Source organism: Falco rusticolus, chromosome 5, assembly GCF_015220075.1.
Source record: "Falco rusticolus isolate bFalRus1 chromosome 5, bFalRus1.pri, whole genome shotgun sequence".
Classification (NCBI taxonomy): Eukaryota; Metazoa; Chordata; class Aves; order Falconiformes; family Falconidae; genus Falco; species Falco rusticolus.
In genome coordinates this window covers 78,609,036-78,626,647 of record NC_051191.1, presented here as the reverse complement: position 1 = coordinate 78,626,647, position 17,612 = coordinate 78,609,036, and the positions used below count along the sequence as shown (strand labels likewise).

The following is a 17,612-nucleotide window of genomic DNA, read 5'->3' as shown; positions in this document are numbered from 1 at the left end:
AGCCCCTCCCTAGCTATCCTCCATTTCAGGCTCAGGACCACTGGTATTCCTATGGTTTTCCACAATAACTAAGAGCTACAAACCCTTTTTGTAGTGGGAGGTGCTCTGTTGGGTAACAGGGCTTTTACCATCTCCATTCTGGCTCATAATGTTCACACCTGCACTGCTGCTTCTGGTGCTTCGTGTAAGCTTTTCTCCAGAAAACCAGCAGGTAAATGCCACATCAGCAGGGACTGCATAAAGGTGTCATCTCTGAGGAGTGGAAAACACGTGGGCCCTGAGGCCACCCTTTGTCAGGGTGCCTGATGTGGGTGCAAGCCCATGCTTGCTGCTGCAGTGCAGCCTGTGAGCATGGGGTCCTAGGGGCAGCACGCAGGCCGCCGCTGCACCGGCGCCGTGACCTGCGGGCATCTCTCTGCTAGGCAATGTCCCACTCCTTCCTCCTGAAGCCTAATCATTTGCTGCTGGCTCCGTAGCAGCCACCCTGTGCCTCCCAGCTGGCAGGTAGGGGAGGACACAAATCCAAAGTTTTGCTGATGCTCTCCGCGTCACTACTGCATATAGGGATGGGGTCCTTGTTCCCACTCTTCTCTAAGGCAGGCATTTAGCCCGAGGCGCACACTGCCCTCGTGTGAATCAAACCTCAACTTAGCCCACCACTTTCATTCTTGACCGTGCAAGCAATTGTACTCTATAACCTAGCAGGCTCTTTTTCTGGGTGAGCTCCTCAAAGAAACCTCTGCCCTTCATTTGATGGGACTGAACACGTTGCTGCCTACAGCCCGCGGGTCCGAAGGCTCTGCTCGGAGCTCTGGCAGAGAAGGGTGCGCTGCAGGACAGCACCATGCGGCCCTACTGGATTTCCATTTCAATAACACGTGTGTTGAACAAGGATTCCCCAAAGTCAGTGGTGGAAAACACAATTGAAAGCCTAAACATATGCAGATGGCATTCAGAGCCTGGGATGCTCCTGCCAATTTCTGCAACTGATACACGCTCAAAATATTTACTTAGGAATTCTTAATTAAGTAAACCATTCGGTAGTGGTGTACTGTTTCAGATGTGTCACAGTGTCACCACAAAGTATCTTGGTGGTTCCTTCTAACAAAGAATCCATTATTGGAAATTTTATCAGCTATGGTGGGGTAAGTTTCAGCACAGTGTGCAAGGTTTAGAGCCATGCAGCTCATCTGCTGTTAAATGGGGTTTTGGTGGCTAAATCCCTTCATTCGTTGAGGAAAATGACCCCCCCCCCCCCAACAGCAGCTTCATGTGAATATCGAGTAGCGAGGTTAGGGTGAGATGACAGTGACCCTGCAGGTGCCTGTTCGAAGGGCTGTAGTAAGGCGGGCGCAGCGGGTCAGGGGGAAATGTGCTCTGTGCTGCTGTGCAGCCAGGAATACAAGCGAGGGTGGTGGAGGAGAAAGGGTAGCTTCTGAAGCTCCGCCTGGCCTGCAATAATATGTGATTTGCCCAGGAGCAAGGATTGCTAAGAGGAATTTTTCGGACATTATTATTTTTAATCAGAAGGTTAAAACTAACTTGGTTAAGTGCTTCATCTGTATGAAATGTGTTCTTGGTTTGGTTTCTCTATTTTACGTCTTCCTGTTGTTCTATATTTGTTGGAACTTGAATTTTAAGCACCTTGGAGAAATCTCATACACACCTGTGCTCGTACAGGAGCCTGGGGACAACTGAAAACTGGTTAGTTACTGCTGTTTATCTAGACGTAGACAGTTCTACTTTCATAATTTTGTCAAAGTTTGGATTCTTCTAAACCAGAAAAAAAAGAAAAAATTGTCCTCATGTAGTGCATGTGGTTGTACAACTGTTCGTTATAAGGATTTACTTTATATTTATGTATTTTCCACTTGTGCAAACACTCTGAGACCCTCTATAGGCTACAGTTCGTCACGACCTTCCTATGTGGAAATTCATCTGAGAATTGCAAAAACGTGTAACAACATTTGAAATCAATGAAATTACTAATGTGCTTAAGTTAAGCAAATGCCTATATTTGCAAATGTAAAATAGAGACTCAAGAAAGTAAATCATATATGAAGACTACACTTTTTTGATAAGCAACACTGCATTACATTTTATGTTCTTAAAACTCACATGATTTTAGGCCTTCACGTTTAATTTCTGAAGTGTAGTTCAAAGACCTTTACCTTTATGAATTGCTTGGAATAGATGGTAATTTTCATCGTTGTGATCTTTCAATTTTTCCACATAACTTTGTGAAAAGGAAAGCTGTAGTTGTTCAGTCCCAGAAAAAAGACAGAACCATAACAAGAAATACATTTTTGGGGACAATTTTCATTTTTTTGTGACAGTAGTCATCTATCTTTGCATAATTAAACAAGCATTAATTCTGAAAATAGGGTGAAATTTGTCTCCCACTGCCATGAACTTTTGCTTGCTATGACTGCAGTCATAGTAATTTTTTCAAAGAATTAAAAAATGTATGTTTCAGGATTCTGATGCAGCAGCCAGGCCTTCCAAAACATTGCTCCTCAGGTTTAGTTTGTTGGAAGTTTGAACTGTAAAGTCCTATCCAAGCCCAGATCAGTGTTTTTTTTTAATTTGGATGTAACTGTTTATAACTATTGCTCAATCTCAGTGCTGAACTTTCCCTTGGATTAATGACTAAGTGATGAAGAAAGGTAAAAACTCTTTATATGCCAGTCTCTACTGTTAATTGCTTAATACATGTGACATTATTCCATTAATGCTCTTCAGTTGGATAACCCACGTGGATGACCTTTAATTGGATAACCCATGTGGACGACGCAGCATCAAATTCTGAAGTGTGCATGGGCTGTCGCAGTGCGGGATGGTTACAATTACTGTAAACTGTACCAGAAATCTTCACAAAAATGCTGCACTCAGGATTTCCTTGTGATAAGAATCAAGGAAGTTGCACCACAGGGAAAGATTAGATGGGAAGAGATGCCAAAATATGGCATGGGCATCTGCCTTTTGACAGTTATAAAGTGAAACATTCTCCATCTAGTAAAAAAAATAATGCAGCCTTCAACCTGCCAAGGGGAAGGAGCATGGCACAACCCCCCTGAGTGTGTGACAGATGCACGAACTGAGGCATGCCACAAGAAATAACAGAGAGGAAGCTTGAAATGCTGTTGGGTGCATTTCTTTAATATAAATAAAGTTTTCCAAAACCTCAGTTTCATGATTCAGCATTTCTTTTGGCAGTAAAATTATAGTAACAATTCAAAAGTAGGCTAAACAAATCTGAGGGAATATGCTGGTAAGTTCAGGCCAGAAAAGGGGAAGTCCCTGCAAGTAATAATAACAAAACTAAGACCCACTCCACACCCAATATTTGCAGTTTAATTATTTTCATGAGGAATATCTTAAAGCACTTTACAAACATAATAATTATGATATCTTCACAACACCTTTTAAGGCAGATATGGTCATACTTATTTTCTGGATGGATAAATTGACCCACTATATTAAAATACTTTGACCAAAGCCCATTCTGAAAACAATGGGGGACCAAAAAATACACTCTTTAACCTAATTATGTGACAGTAGCAATATGTATGGAGGAAGCAACTAAACTGGAAATTACATATGGGGTAGATACTGTGGCCAACTCTTTCTTGCTTTCCTTGGTTTGAACGTCATAAGTTTTTGCTGCTCAACTTGAGAAAATAGTGAAAACTGTGGGCACTCAGCACTTCTAAAAAAATTATGCCAGAAAGCTATCTTATAGCTTTTATCAGTTTTTTTTATTTTAAAAAAATATTTATATCATATACAAATAATTTTTATATACAATTTTTATTAGTAAGTTGCTTGTGTGGCCTCAGTAAGTCAATGACCATCAGGCAGCCAAGGGACCAGAACTGCATGTCTTGTGCGTGTGTGTTGAGTATGAAGTTAAATTTTGAATGTGCAGGTCTGTTCTTAGGGCCCAACCCCAGATACCTGCAGGATTAGGTTTTCCTAGAAGGGTAAAAAGGTCAGTGTCTGTAGCAGCTGCTGTTGCAAGAAAGATGGGTTACCAGATGGGGAGGTCTTGCAGGATGCCTGGGCACCTGCTCTGTCCCAGAGAACCATGCCAAGCCAGGTGGAGGGGATGGGGTAAGGATGGGGCAGAGCCTGAGAGGCACCCAGAGAACTGCTGCATATGCTGAGCCAGGGAGGTGTTGGTGACAGGGAGCCCTGGCTGTTGCTCTGCTCTGAAGAACAGCTGTAGAAATCCACCTTTTCCTCAGCTGAATCACTGCCTGTGCATCCCGGTAGAGAGTGAGTGGCTGACCTGGGTTCCCTTCAGCCTCCCTCAGGGAGAAGAACCACCGACTAAACTGTAATGGCAGGGTCCCCTGTCCCTGCGGCATCTTCAGGTTACTTACTCTATACAAGGTACCTTTCCCTTGTCATAACTTGAAAACCATGGAAGGGCCAGATGTGGATCCTAACATGATTTGAGAAAGGGTCCTGGCATTTTATGGTCATCAAAGAGTTCCTGGACACGACATATCAGCTATAAAGGAAAAATGCTTTTCTTTGCATTTTACTGCAACATTTTCAGAATGTACATCCTACTTGATGTGGAAAGTTGCTGAAGTCAGAGAGGTCAGGTATGAAAGAAAACAACACCTTCATTTGTCTGTTTCAGGAAGTGCTTGATTTTTAAAAAGCCAGATATTGATACTTGCCCCTGTGATTTTCATCAACTTTTGAAGCCATAAGTTAATATATTAAGTACCATTGTAAAGGTCAGAGAAACTGATCTCTACATCAGACTCATAGTTTTTTTTTTATAAGATTATCATATCTCTTGGAAAGTCATCATTTAAAGATGTTGTAATTTAAATATTTGATTCAGTTGTTTAAATAGAGATGGGCCAGAAACAAAACGTTAGCTCAAAACCTGCATGAGTCTTGAGGACTCACTGGGTCTAATTGATGCTTCAGCTTTGTTGCTCAGTACCCAGAGGAACATGAATTAAAGCCACAGATCTGAGTGCTCCTGCTTCAAAGACTGTGAGTGGTGGAAGCTGCAACTGCATTTTGTTCTTATTTTTGTGTAATAGGTCATACCACATGGCATGCATGCTCTGTGTTTGCAATACCTTGTCTCTGTATCTATAAACCCCTCCCAAGCCATAAATGAAAAAACACAGTGAATATCTCATGGATTGTTAACTTCGGTAAAGATGCACAAATACCTATTGAAGGCAGAGTGAATCATCATGGAATTTCCATTTCACAGTAAAAGTGGTATTTCATTTTGGCCAGGGTGGAGTTCTCCATTTCACCCTTTTTGCTCTGGCTTTACTGTAGTTTATTGAAATGGCAAAATGAAACACTCTGAAATGAAGTTGAAATGTAACATTTATGTAATTTCGCAGTTACCTTTTTGATGAAGATAAATTCCTATAAAATTCTTCAATTTTGTTTAGTCAGTATTTTCCAAAAGCAACATTTCCAGTGGGAAATTTTTAATACTCAGAAGAAAGGCTTGTCAGTGTTCACGATGGAGAGGAAGGTAATGGGGAAGTTAGTTTGTATCCTGCTACTAACCTGTTTATATATTGTGACCTGTTACTGTGGAACTCCACTCAAGCCCGAGGTGCTGCAGCATGATCTGGATAATCACCTTTACCTTACAGAGGCAGTCAACAACAGAATTTGATGGGAAAATGAAATTACCCACGTGATACAATACCAGCTGGGACAAGCTAAAGAAGGGAGAGGGTTTGTGGAGAGGCATCCTTGCAGGTGCCAAGAAGCAGCAGTGCTCTTGGTGCCCTGGTTTGCCAGCTGAGGAGCAGGAAAGCCTGCTGGGCAGCATGGCAGGTGCTTTGCCAGACTGGTTGTGTAGCTGTCTCAGGGTCCATCACACCATGCTGAGCAAGGCCTGTTTTGCTAATGCAGCTACACTGGTCTCTTTGCTCCTGCTGACTTGTCCAGAGTCAGTTGAAGCATCCCAGCATGGGCCTGGCTGGTACTTGGCAGATGTGATCTGAGGCATCACTGAACGTGTACCCCTGCTGTCTTATTTTTTCAAAATATTACCACTAAAATGTAGCTTCTAAAGATGTTGAAAAGTGAGCGGAAAAATGAAAAATAAATGTACTAAAGTGAAAACATATGGCAGGTGCAAGTTATATGCAAACTTCATAATGAATTCTGAAAATATACTTGAAGAATGAGAATATTTCTAGTCTGGATGGCACATACTAAGGATTACTCTTATGGGCTCTGTGATATTTGCCAGATCTAAAAGCACAGTCATGCTGGTGAACTTTCATTAATCACTTAATACCCTGAGTGTAACAATGGGCAAGACGGTTGGTAGCGTCGTCATTCTCTAAATTGTGCCTAACACTTTCAAATGAAGGATGGATGAACTGGCTGCAGTAACTAAAACACCGAGCCTGAATCTATGTAAGGCCGTTCAAAGCAGACATGAGTTTCAGCAATTTGTGGACAATCAATTATCACTGTTTTTGGCTTTTAAATATGTCTTGCTTCCCACATCTCATCAGCTGATGGCTCTGTGTAGGACTGGAAACAAAAGTGCCAAAATTCCGTTTCTTTGCTGTTTCTGGCACAAATCAGATCAGGATTTACTGCAAGATTTCCAGACTCTCTTGACAGATCAGAGAGGCTGGGATAAGTTGGCATAATTATAGGAATCCAAACTCCTACCACTCCCCTTTGCCCAGCGCCTTGCCTGCCGCATGGCAGCACATGGCAAAAGCAATTAATGGCCTCAATTTGGTTGTAACCTGTCTTTCTGCTTTTTTTTTTTTTTTTTTTTTTTTTTTTTTCTTCAGAGCTTTGTCTTCTGTGGTGGCTTTAGGAGCTAATATCATCTGCAATAAAATCCCAGGCCTGGCCCCTCGGCAGCGAGCAATCTGCCAGAGCCGCCCTGATGCCATCATTGTGATCGGGGAAGGGGCACAAATGGGAATCAATGAGTGCCAGTACCAGTTTCGGTACGGAAGGTGGAACTGCTCTGCGTTGGGAGAGAAAACAGTCTTTGGACAAGAGCTTCGAGTAGGTAAGGGTATCTCTAATACAGTGCTGAAGTGATGCATTGGGGCTGGTGTTCTTTTAGCTTTCTCATTCTCATCCTGCAAAGGTTTATGACCCTCTGGTATTTGCCTACTGGGGCTCAACAGTGATGCTCCAAGAACAACTGTGGTCTGTGTGTTTCCACTCATTGAAAAGTAACTGGCAAGAGACATGAAATCTCTAGTGATCTGTAGATGAAGTCATTCATATCTGTGCAACTTCATACCCAGCAATGACCCAGATGCCTGCACCCTGTGCATCATCACACCCTGTGAAAAAATATTTCCAACTGTTGTCCTGTTAGAGGTTGCCATAATAACTGTGGTGAATGTTACGGCCAGTCAAAAGGGAAGTAAAATCAGCTCTAAAAATCCCTCTGCAGACTTCCCAACAGCTTAGGTAATGGGACAGTCCCAATTAACTGATGGAAGTACAGTGCATACAACGCTGGCCTTCTGATATAAAGCAGCGGTACACATCCTTTTTAGTGTTGCTATCATACTGCAAAGAAAATACTGCAAGTGATTTGAGGCAGGAAACCTATTCAAAGAAAAATACAGGACCTTGGCCTGACAAGCTGTTAGCTGGCAGAGGTTAAATTGATCACTTTCCATTTACCCTATGTTTGACATTATTTCATAGGGGAGATTATGCAATTTTTTTCCAGCACTGAGATCATAATTTTCGTCATTGCCTAGCTGAGTATCCTAAGCCTATCCCTGACCTTTCCTCTCTCCCCAAAGGGCTGCCCACTTACCACCCCCCATACTGTCTGCTGCTCAGTGTTGGGATAACATTGTTTAGTATGTGGCTCTCACAGGGTGCTCAGAGTGATAACATCTGTCTTCTCAGTGGGGTTGTATCCTGTTCTTCTAGTGCTTGATTCTTCCTTGGGTAACACCTCTTTTTTGAATTCAATGGTTTGGGTAAGTCTTGTGCCTCCAACACAACTGAACATGGTCATACATAAGATCTCGTTAAAGTTGTGTGAAAAAAGGCATAACATTTCACCCCACCTGCAAAGAAGAAATTACTTCCATGGTGCTTTGGTTGTTACTGGAGATCAAGGCTTTCATTTTTTTTTCCCCAGCAACCTTGTGAAGTGAATGCCAAAAGCTGAGGTACGCTTAAGTCAATGGTGGAACTGAATATTTTTTCAAAGGACATGCAAGTCTGAGAGTCTGGCTGAGGTTTGGGCATTTTTAAAGGGCACAGTGGCCCAGCTATAAAGTGTTGTAATTGAATAAATCCATTGGCATCAGGGGAACTGAGCTCAGCTACACCCACAGAGAATCTGTCATATTCTGTGAGCGTTACTCCACACCAAATCACAGAAGTGGAGAGGTCTAAAACTAATAATAAAAAGACCCAGTAAGCCAAATCAATGGCAAAAGAAGTCTGACCTTTCGAACTTCCAAAAAAAGCTTGGTAGAATTTTGTTTTGATGCTGAAAACCTGGTGGTGAGACATTTGCTCATCAGTGTCTCTTCCCACATTTGTCCTATTGGCTAATCTTTAGGTTCATTTTAGGTTACTTGCTGTTTGTGTCTAAAAGAGTGTAAGTGGAAGGCATTAAATATTCTCAAGACACCATATACAGGCAATAACCTGACATTTGACTTTTACCTTCAACTTTAAATGAACTAGAAAAACATCTAGCCACATGTCTTGACTATTAGACACACAGGTCTGGTCCTCCTTGGTCAGGCTTATGCTTATTTATCTTAAGTTGATGTCCAAAATTATGTTGCTGCCAGAAAATACAGAACTGCCAAACATACCACTGATGTACTTCTTCATGCAGTATTGTGTTGATCTGCCAAAGCTTGCAGGCATGCTCTGACCCTTAGTCAAGCCCTCTTAACATCTGTCCTTGAAGAGGCACGCTCTGGAAGGTTGTACCAAAATTAGTGTCATCACTAAGCTTCCCGGTGAAAAGGTTTTCACCAGTTCTGCTCTCCTCTTTAAGGCGAGAATCTTGTGGCACATCATCAGCTCCATCCTTGTACTCATGAGTAATAATCCTTTTCACCAGAGAGACTCCTTTCATCCTCAGAAACCTTGCAAGTGAGCACAGCCAAAATGCCTAAAGAGGACTACAAGTCATGCCTCTGCTTTCATTCTGAACGTTTTTATACAAAATAAAAGCTACAGGGAACAAAAATTGTTTGGCATCAAGATAGACCAGCTATTAGGTTAGTCAGACTGCAAAGTCTGAAAAACCCAAGGTTTTCTTGAGCCACTGGTCAAGCCATATTTGCCAAAATGTTTCCCAGATTCCTGACCTCTTCACCGAACCTGGGTGGTTTCTTGCAACTCTGAAATGACTGATGTGGAATTTGGTGGGTTCTTTTATGGCTTAACCCAAACACAGACAAAACTTGGCAGTTGCAGCTGAGTTCTGCTTTGACATTTGTTGGGTGTGAAACCACACAAACTGTAACGGATGGAGAAGGTTTACATGACCCTGCCAGCTAAGCCAGATGAGTTCCATGCAGGTCTATAAAGGATCCCATGATCCACATGTCTTTATTTGTTTTATTAGTGGAGTAGCACCCAGAGATGATGTGGTCAGTATCTAGGAAAAGGAGAGGGTTTAGTAAGTGGTGTTATTACACTAGTAATATGTAGGGGGGGAAATGTAAAAAAAGTAAAAAAGGACGAAGCTTAAAGAAACCCTACTTAAAAGTACAAAATACTTGTAAGCATAAATATTCTTATGTGTAACAAAACACGTCTGTATCTGACACACATGGCAACACCGAACCAGACATTTGGTTCTGCCTGAAGAGACTGAAGAAAGAATTAAGACTAAAAAAGATAGGCATGTTTTCACTTCACCCAAAGGAAAGCTCATCTAGTTCTTCCCAGAACTGCTTAGGGAGATGAACAATCAAGGCAAGTTATTCAGGTAACAGCGTGGAGAGGGTGAGTAGCTGTGATAGCATGAAATTAGTTGCTTTTTTCTCTGTATGGGAAAGAAAGGACCCACTCTTTAGCCTCTGGGCCAAGACTCTACCACTAACACTGACAGGTGCAGATTTATTTATGGTAATTCGTACCCTGATGCAACACTCCCCATCAAAACTCATAACAAATCCCCAGACTCACCCAACATGGGGTTTCTCCAACATCTGTGCACCTGTTGACAACAACATCTCTTGGGTGCCATTATGTTCCAACTATGCATGTCTTCCAGCCACAACCAAGCAGCAGCCAGAAGGCATGGCACAGGAGCAAATGTCCACTCATGTGGCTTCTGGGGATCCTACTGTGCCAAGGGAATCCCCAGTAAGTTAGCTAAGGTGGATTGGTGCTGAGCCGTTTTTTCAAAGAGTTTCTTCAGTGAATGAGGGCTGTACCACCTATATAATACGTGGGAGTCTGTATTAAAAACAACTGAAATAGCTTAGAGGACAGTGTAACAACTGTAGAAATTATGTTAGGCATGGGGCGTTCATGTTGGTGTGAAAGATTTATAGCAGCCAGAGATAAAAAGTGATGGAGAGTTCCAAATTAATAGCATGAACAAAGGATGTAGCATGGGATGAATTAGCCAAGCATTGTGCATAGCTTTTTTTGGTATATTTATATCTGGGAACTTTTCCATAGTCATGCCATCCCCAAAGAAAAATCACTACTGCACTCACTTCACTCATCCTGTCTCTGCACATACTTATATTTGTCAGCTTCCTGCACTCATCCCTGGTTTTCATGCCACCTTCTCACATAAAGTCATCTTTTGCACTCTCCACTCATTCCTCTTGTTGCAAGCTTCATCAACATATTGCCTCTTCAAAGATTACCTCTTTAACAGATGGATCCAAAAATTAATTGGTTAATGATATTGTTATTGATAACCATTGTTTAAAGAGAATTGACCTAACTTTCTGAGGGCAAGGACAGTGATCTGGAAAAGTAAAGCCTGTGGTCCTATCAGGTTATTGATGCAAAAGAGCCCCAGCATGAGGGACTGGTCTCTTGTCCTCTAAATGATGGTTGGAACATTCTGTTATGTAGGTACCTTTAAAAGTTACAGATCACTAATAATGTTCAGAAGCAAATAACTCCACACAACAAAGTAAATAGTGCAGCCTCTGAGTATGGAGTCAGAATCAATAATGAAAGTGAAATCCACTGTTGTTCTTTGACAGTGGATGATTCTGGCTAATTATTTGTGCATTGACCATTTCTGCTGGAGTTCTCCAAATTGAAGTGCTTATAAACAGACTGCTCTTGCAAGTGTTAAATTCAGGGCAAAAAAGGGTTTTGAAAAATATAGCTGTCCAGATATCAAAAGCAATCTGTAGATGTCTCCTTTCTCAGACTCATGATGTGGAAAATGATCATGATTTAGTATTCATTTGGTTGTGTTGTTGTTACAATGATTTGGCAAATCATTGATCTGGGCCACTGACAGGGAAGAATCAATGAATAGGCAAAAAACAAGGGAGTTCTGAAGTTTTTAAAAAATCTCTGACCTTTTGTATTGTTCTGTGGTTTTCTGGCATGTTGAAAGGATGCATCTGAAGTGAGGTTAAAACCCTGCTTGCCATGGGATGTTTAGGAGAAAAACATCATCTTAAGAAGCTCACTGTTACCACGCATTTGCTGAGCTTCTGGTCCACTCTCCAGGCAGAAAGGGGGAGGGATGGGAGAGAAAACTACAGTTCTAAAGACAAATCTGTGCATGGATTTTGTTAACTCACAGGTGAAGAAGACTTTACAAGTTATTTTGAGAAACACAATCAGAAAATAAAGTTGAATGTCAGAGTTATATACAAGCATGCACTCATACACATGCACACAAAAACTTCTAAGAAGACAGCATAATTCCAAACAGAAGAAAGACTAAGAAAGGGAGGGAACATCTTCTGAAGGAAAGATCCTCATTAAAAAAATGATTCTTTCTATGTTTGTACTGGAAACAGGTAACTAAGTCCACATTGGATCCCAGTGTTTTAGCTGCAGTCCTGAAAGAATATGGGAATTGGGCATGAAAGATATGTAAGTGATGGTGTCATGGAGAAATGGTTGGCATCTTATCATACATGCTGAGGGGGTGTCAGTCAGTAAATTATTTTTGGTTCAGGCCATATATAGGCTTAATTAAATTTGGATTCAGACTCGCATATGAATTCAGTCATTTTTATTCTGGGCTATGATGGTGGTTTAACCGAGATGCCAAATGTTCATAAAAACTTCCTACCAAAAATGGGAGGAGTAGAGAGACTCATTATTCTCCAAAAATGGAAATTTGTGTCCAAGCAGATACATTAATCTAGCACAGTAGTGTCTAGTATGGTATGAGTTGGCCAACTTGGAAAGCTTGACTTTCAGTATGAGCAGAAAACTTCCAATACATGAAGATAGGGACATTTTAGGAATGCTTTACAACCATACTTGTGCTGTAGTGCTATCAAAAAATCAGTAAAGGGAACCATAAATGAATCCAGATAGTTTGCCTAAAGTAAGTACATTTCTCTCACTTTTTGCCTTTCTTTCCTCCTGTCATTTCTTTCTCTATTACTTTATGTTCTCATTTTCCAGTTTTTTAATCGATTTATGTTGTTAGTTATATATTTATTAATGCTTAGTAATATTCATATATCAGGTTGACTGTATGTTTATTATTCTAACATCTGTGTATTTATTATGGGAAAATCTATCTTTACAGACTTGCGTTATATCCAATAAAAACAATATGGGGGAAAGAAAGGAACAGTACAGCTGGAAACAATTTGGAGGGGGAAAATGAGTTGGAATTAGATTTTAATATGATACAGAGCAGGGTACACACTTCACTGGTGGAAAGGCAGGCAGTAATTATCTTGTCATAGCAGTAGGTGCTATGATTGGTTTAGGCATTGTCAGTTATTGTGAACCTCAATTGCACGGTGGCTTTTGGACCTAATGTGGAAAAATTTCTGGGTTTTTGTTTTGTCATATAACATGGTCCCAGACAACAATAAGGATCCAAGCAACTGATCAGAAAGAAACTTGTTTCTAGTAATTTGAACTGGATGTTTGTGTTGGTGCTAGGCTATAGTAAAAAACATTGCAGTGTGAGAAGTGACTTCTCAGGGGATGGCATCAGCTTTCATCTCCTAGTGCAGCAGCATGCCTGGGATGCCAGGAAAGAGGTGCATAGGATGTATTCAATCAGCTGAAATCTGTTCTAGGAATGTATGCAACTTACAGAAGTCCACATAGGACCAATAGAAACTGCATCTTTCTTATTCACATGGCTACTTCGGAGTGTCTGCTGATGTCCATTCCACAAAATGTTGTACAGAGCCATTGCATTTGCAAGTGTGATTTAGTTAAACTAGTAGATGATATAAATACCATGGCAAATTTAATGAGCTGTAGCTTATGTAAGGATAGCTTTTAACAGAAGCACAGTGGTGTATAATAAGATGTATAAATCCTGGTTATTTAGAGAGAACGTTTGCTCATTACTAGGCTGAATTAAAAAAACCCAAGAAGACACACATAGTGAACCACAACCCATACCGGCTGGCTAACTTACAGGCAGGCAGGCAGAGGCAGCTGGTAAAGAGAAAAAAGACTCCAGAATTTCAGGATGGCCTCAGCGTGCTCATTTTGCAGGAAAGATTTATCACACTGCAAACATTCATTGCAAAGCCGTCTCTTAAAATGTCTCAAACAGCGCATTTCTTTTCACAACTGACATGTTGTTGCTGGAAGGAGAAATAAAAATATCCTTAAGCTTAAGGATATCCTGTATTTGTTCTAGCTTATTAGTATATTATTGCAGAAAGATTTAAGTTATGTCAGTGACTATCTCACAACTTGCCTTACAAAGGTAGTAAGGCCATGTTGGAGCAAAGCTGGGCTATTCCACCTAAAGACCTGTGCACCTAGTTACCCTACAGGCAGTAAGGTAAGCTATAAGGCATGTAAGATGCCTTACAAGGACAGTTTTTTTCAGTGCAATTAATCTTGATGGAAAGCAAAACAGTGGAAAAAAAGCTGTGAAAAAAATCTAGCAGTTACAAACTAAAGTAAGAGGTCTATTTTACTTTGCATTATCATCTTTGGAGGAAATGAAGTTGATTCAGTTCATACTTTCTGACTGTAGAAGGGTGGATAAGCTTTTTGCTATCACAAGCAGCAAAGCAAGACAGTAACCCAAACCAGAATAAGAAAATAAACCTCCCAGCTGGTGGTAGCTGAGGTTGGGAAGGATTGGTAAAAAAGTTATGAAACAGCTACTGTGCTAAGAATTTATATTATTTTAACTGGGGAGACAGCCTATTATGAGAGTGGTAGGTTCAGACTTCATTTTAGTAGGTTTCTGTCACTTGGAGGTTTTTAGAAAACTAAATATATCTTTCTATTCTAAGGAAGTACTATTGTATTAAAGAAACATCCTATTTTGAGAGGACGGAGGATTCCCAGTTAGTGAATCAATTTGAAAATTTGTGGGTGATAATTTTTCTGTGCTTTAAAAATTTTAGATGCCAGAACCTCATAATGATCCAGTGAAACTTTAGTAATGTTTTCAAAACACAATGTAAATCATAGCTGAAAAGATAAACATGAATGGACAGTACCATTTGTAAATTATGACTTGACAGTAATAAATTTTTTTTGACTTTACTAGAAAAAAATGCCATTTTTCTGCATTAATTTTATTATCTCTATCTCTTTTTCTTCGTCTCCCTACAAAAGAAATGTCTAGCATATATAATCTGTAGCATATGATACTTTCCAGCCATGAATAGATTTATATTTCCCAAATAGATCTATATTTCCCAATTTGTATTGTCTATTCCCTAGTCCTTTTGTAAGGTACTACCGTCTAGTTCAAATGTAGCTCAATCGTGTTTTCTTTTCACTCAAGGGTCACAAGTTTGAAGTACAAGTTATCTTCAAGTAAAATGTTATTGTTGCCATTTAAATATTTACCTCTTTGGCAGCAGGCTTGCTTTAGAAGGCAGACATCCTTATTCTAAACATAGCACTAATATGTTAACACAATTACTTCATGAACTCTGTGTGGCTTGCAGCTGGATGAGAAATGGTAGATGTTGACCTCAATGAAATCTGGAATTTCCATCCTGAGGGAAGTGCTAACTTTTTAAACTTCTGTTTCATTTCACTTATAAAAATAACGATTTTCTTGGAATTGAGGTTTTTCTGCAGATGTTTTCAAACTAAGATACACTGATATACCTGACTGTGAATAACTAACTCCATTTTGGTTTGTAGTTTAAATTAGTTAAGTGCATTAATGTAAATTGATGAAGGGAACTGTCACTGCAGAGACTCAAGTCTCTGTATCTCATGAGCTCTGCTCTCACATGCTTCTGTATGTATTCTAAGCTATAGGGTTCCACAGCATACGGCATAGCTTGGTAACAGACATCACATAGCATGACACATTGCCTTCTTGCGACCTTAAACCTCAGGTCTCCCAGAAAACAGTGGACTGATGTGGGGATGCAGTGTAAGGCTTTGTTTCAATGGTTCAAAACCAAATGTACCTGGTTTTTATTAAATGGAATAGCTCCATTTAAGTGTCAGTATGGAAAAGAAACATTTTTTGGGGGAAGGGAGTGAGGTAGGTTTTTTATATTCTGTGATCATCCTAGGAGTAGTCAGCATGGATTCAGCAAGGGGGAATCATGCCTGCTCAACCCAACAGCCTTCTGTGACGGATGACTGGCTGGGTAGATGAAGGGAGGTAGGTAGATGTTGTCTACTTTGACCTCGTGTCTCCCATAACTTCCTCATAGGTAAGCTCAGGAAATACGGGTTAGATGAGTGGACAGTGAGGTGGATTGAGAACTGGCTGAACAGCAGAGCTCAGAGGGTTGGGATCGATGGCATGGAGTCGAGCTGGAGGCCTAAAGTGTTCCCAGGTCTATGGGGCCCAGTCTTGTTCAACTTATTCATCAATGACCTGAATGAAGGGACAGAGCGTACCCTCAGCAAGTTTGCTGACGACACAAACTGGGAAGTGGCTGGTACACCAAAGGCTGGCTGCCATTCAGCCAGACCTGGACAGGCCTGAAGTTGATGGAGAGGAACCTAATGAAGTTCAACAAAGGCAAGTGTAGGTCCTGCACCTCGATAGGAACAACCCCATGCACCAGTAGGCTGGGCCTGACCTGCTGGAAAACAGTTCTGCAGAGAGGACCTGGAGTCCTGGTGGGCAGCAAGTTGCCCACGAGCCAGCAGTGTGCCCATGTGGCCAAGAAGGCCAATGGGATCCTGGTGCATGGTGAAGGGTGGCCGGCAGGTGGAGGGATTCTGCTCTGGTGAGGCCCCATCTGGAGTGCTTTGTCTAGTTTTGGGCTCCCTGGTTCAAGGGAGACAGGGAATGACTGGAGAGGGTCCGGTGGAGGGCCATGAAGATGATGAGGGTACTGGAGCATCTCCTGTATGAGGAAAGTCTGGGAGAGCTGGGCATGTTTATCCTGGAGAAGATGGAGAGGAGAATTTTACTAATGTCTAGAAATACATTAAGATTGAGTGTCAAGAGTGTGGTCCCAGGTTCTTTTCGGTAGTGGCCAGTGACAGGACAAGGGGCAAGGGGAACAAACTGCAACACAGGAGGTTCCAACTGAATATGAGGAAAAACTTCCTTACTTCGAGGGTGACAGACCAGTGGAACAGGCTGCCCAGAGAGGCTGTGGAGTCTCCTGTGGAGGCACTCAAAACCCTCTGGGATGACTCTGTGCAGCTTGCTCTGGGTGAACCTGCTCTAGCAGGGGGTTGGACTAGATGGTCTCTAAAGGTGCCTTCCAACCCTGATTCTGTAATATTATTCTGTAATAAATATGTACTTAGCTGTAGTGGAAAAAGGTACTGTTATGTATATTGTGGCCTTACAGGCAGTCTGTAATGACCTGCAACTCTATGTCCTGCTCAACATTGTCCATAACAAAAATCCTCCTTTTCTCTTGTTTTTAACCTTGTGCTTAGCTACTCAGGATGAAATTTTCCATGTTACTTTTCTAGTCTGTCTTGGGATGAGTGAGTCAGACGTCCTGCGGAAAAGGTAGTTTGCAAATTCTAGGCTATTATTTAATTGAATACTGTACCAAAATTTGGACACAACAGGGCTAACTGTGCAGCAACATTAAGTCTGACATTTTCTTACTTCCAAGTGCCTCACTTGGAATGCTAATGTTCTTTAATGTAATTTTTTTTCATGTCACTTTGTAATAAAATTGCTGGCTACAAATGATCCATAGCATGTTGACTCAATTAGTCACTTCCAGTGTCCCAGTCCTATTGGTCAGTGACTTACAATGTCATGTACTCTTAAAACAGAAAGGCAAATAACATTTAAAGTTAAATAGAGTGGTGCTGGGCTTAATCCAAAATGACAGGGGCCAGAATCTGGTCCTATTGCTGTCAGTAGAAATTTTACTACTGCTTTCACCACAGACCCGGGTTTTACAGCCACTAAAAAGGCTCTTGGCTTTTGGGTATGGGCAGAAGTTCCAAGTGGAGGTGAATTTCATAGCAAGGACTCAGCTAAAACCTAATTAAATGGAAGTTAAATGGAAATCAAC

General features: G+C 41.1%; 1 protein-coding gene across 1 annotated transcript in view; it reads left to right on the top strand.

Annotated features, from left to right (window-relative positions):
• WNT7B (Wnt family member 7B) overlaps positions 1-17,612 on the top strand; it is a 96,152-nt gene that overhangs the window by 47,596 nt on the left and 30,944 nt on the right. Inside the window, exon 2 of the mRNA XM_037390431.1 lies at positions 6,819-7,045. Coding sequence (XP_037246328.1) covers positions 6,819-7,045 — 227 coding nt within the window. The remainder of the gene's footprint in view (positions 1-6,818; positions 7,046-17,612) is intronic.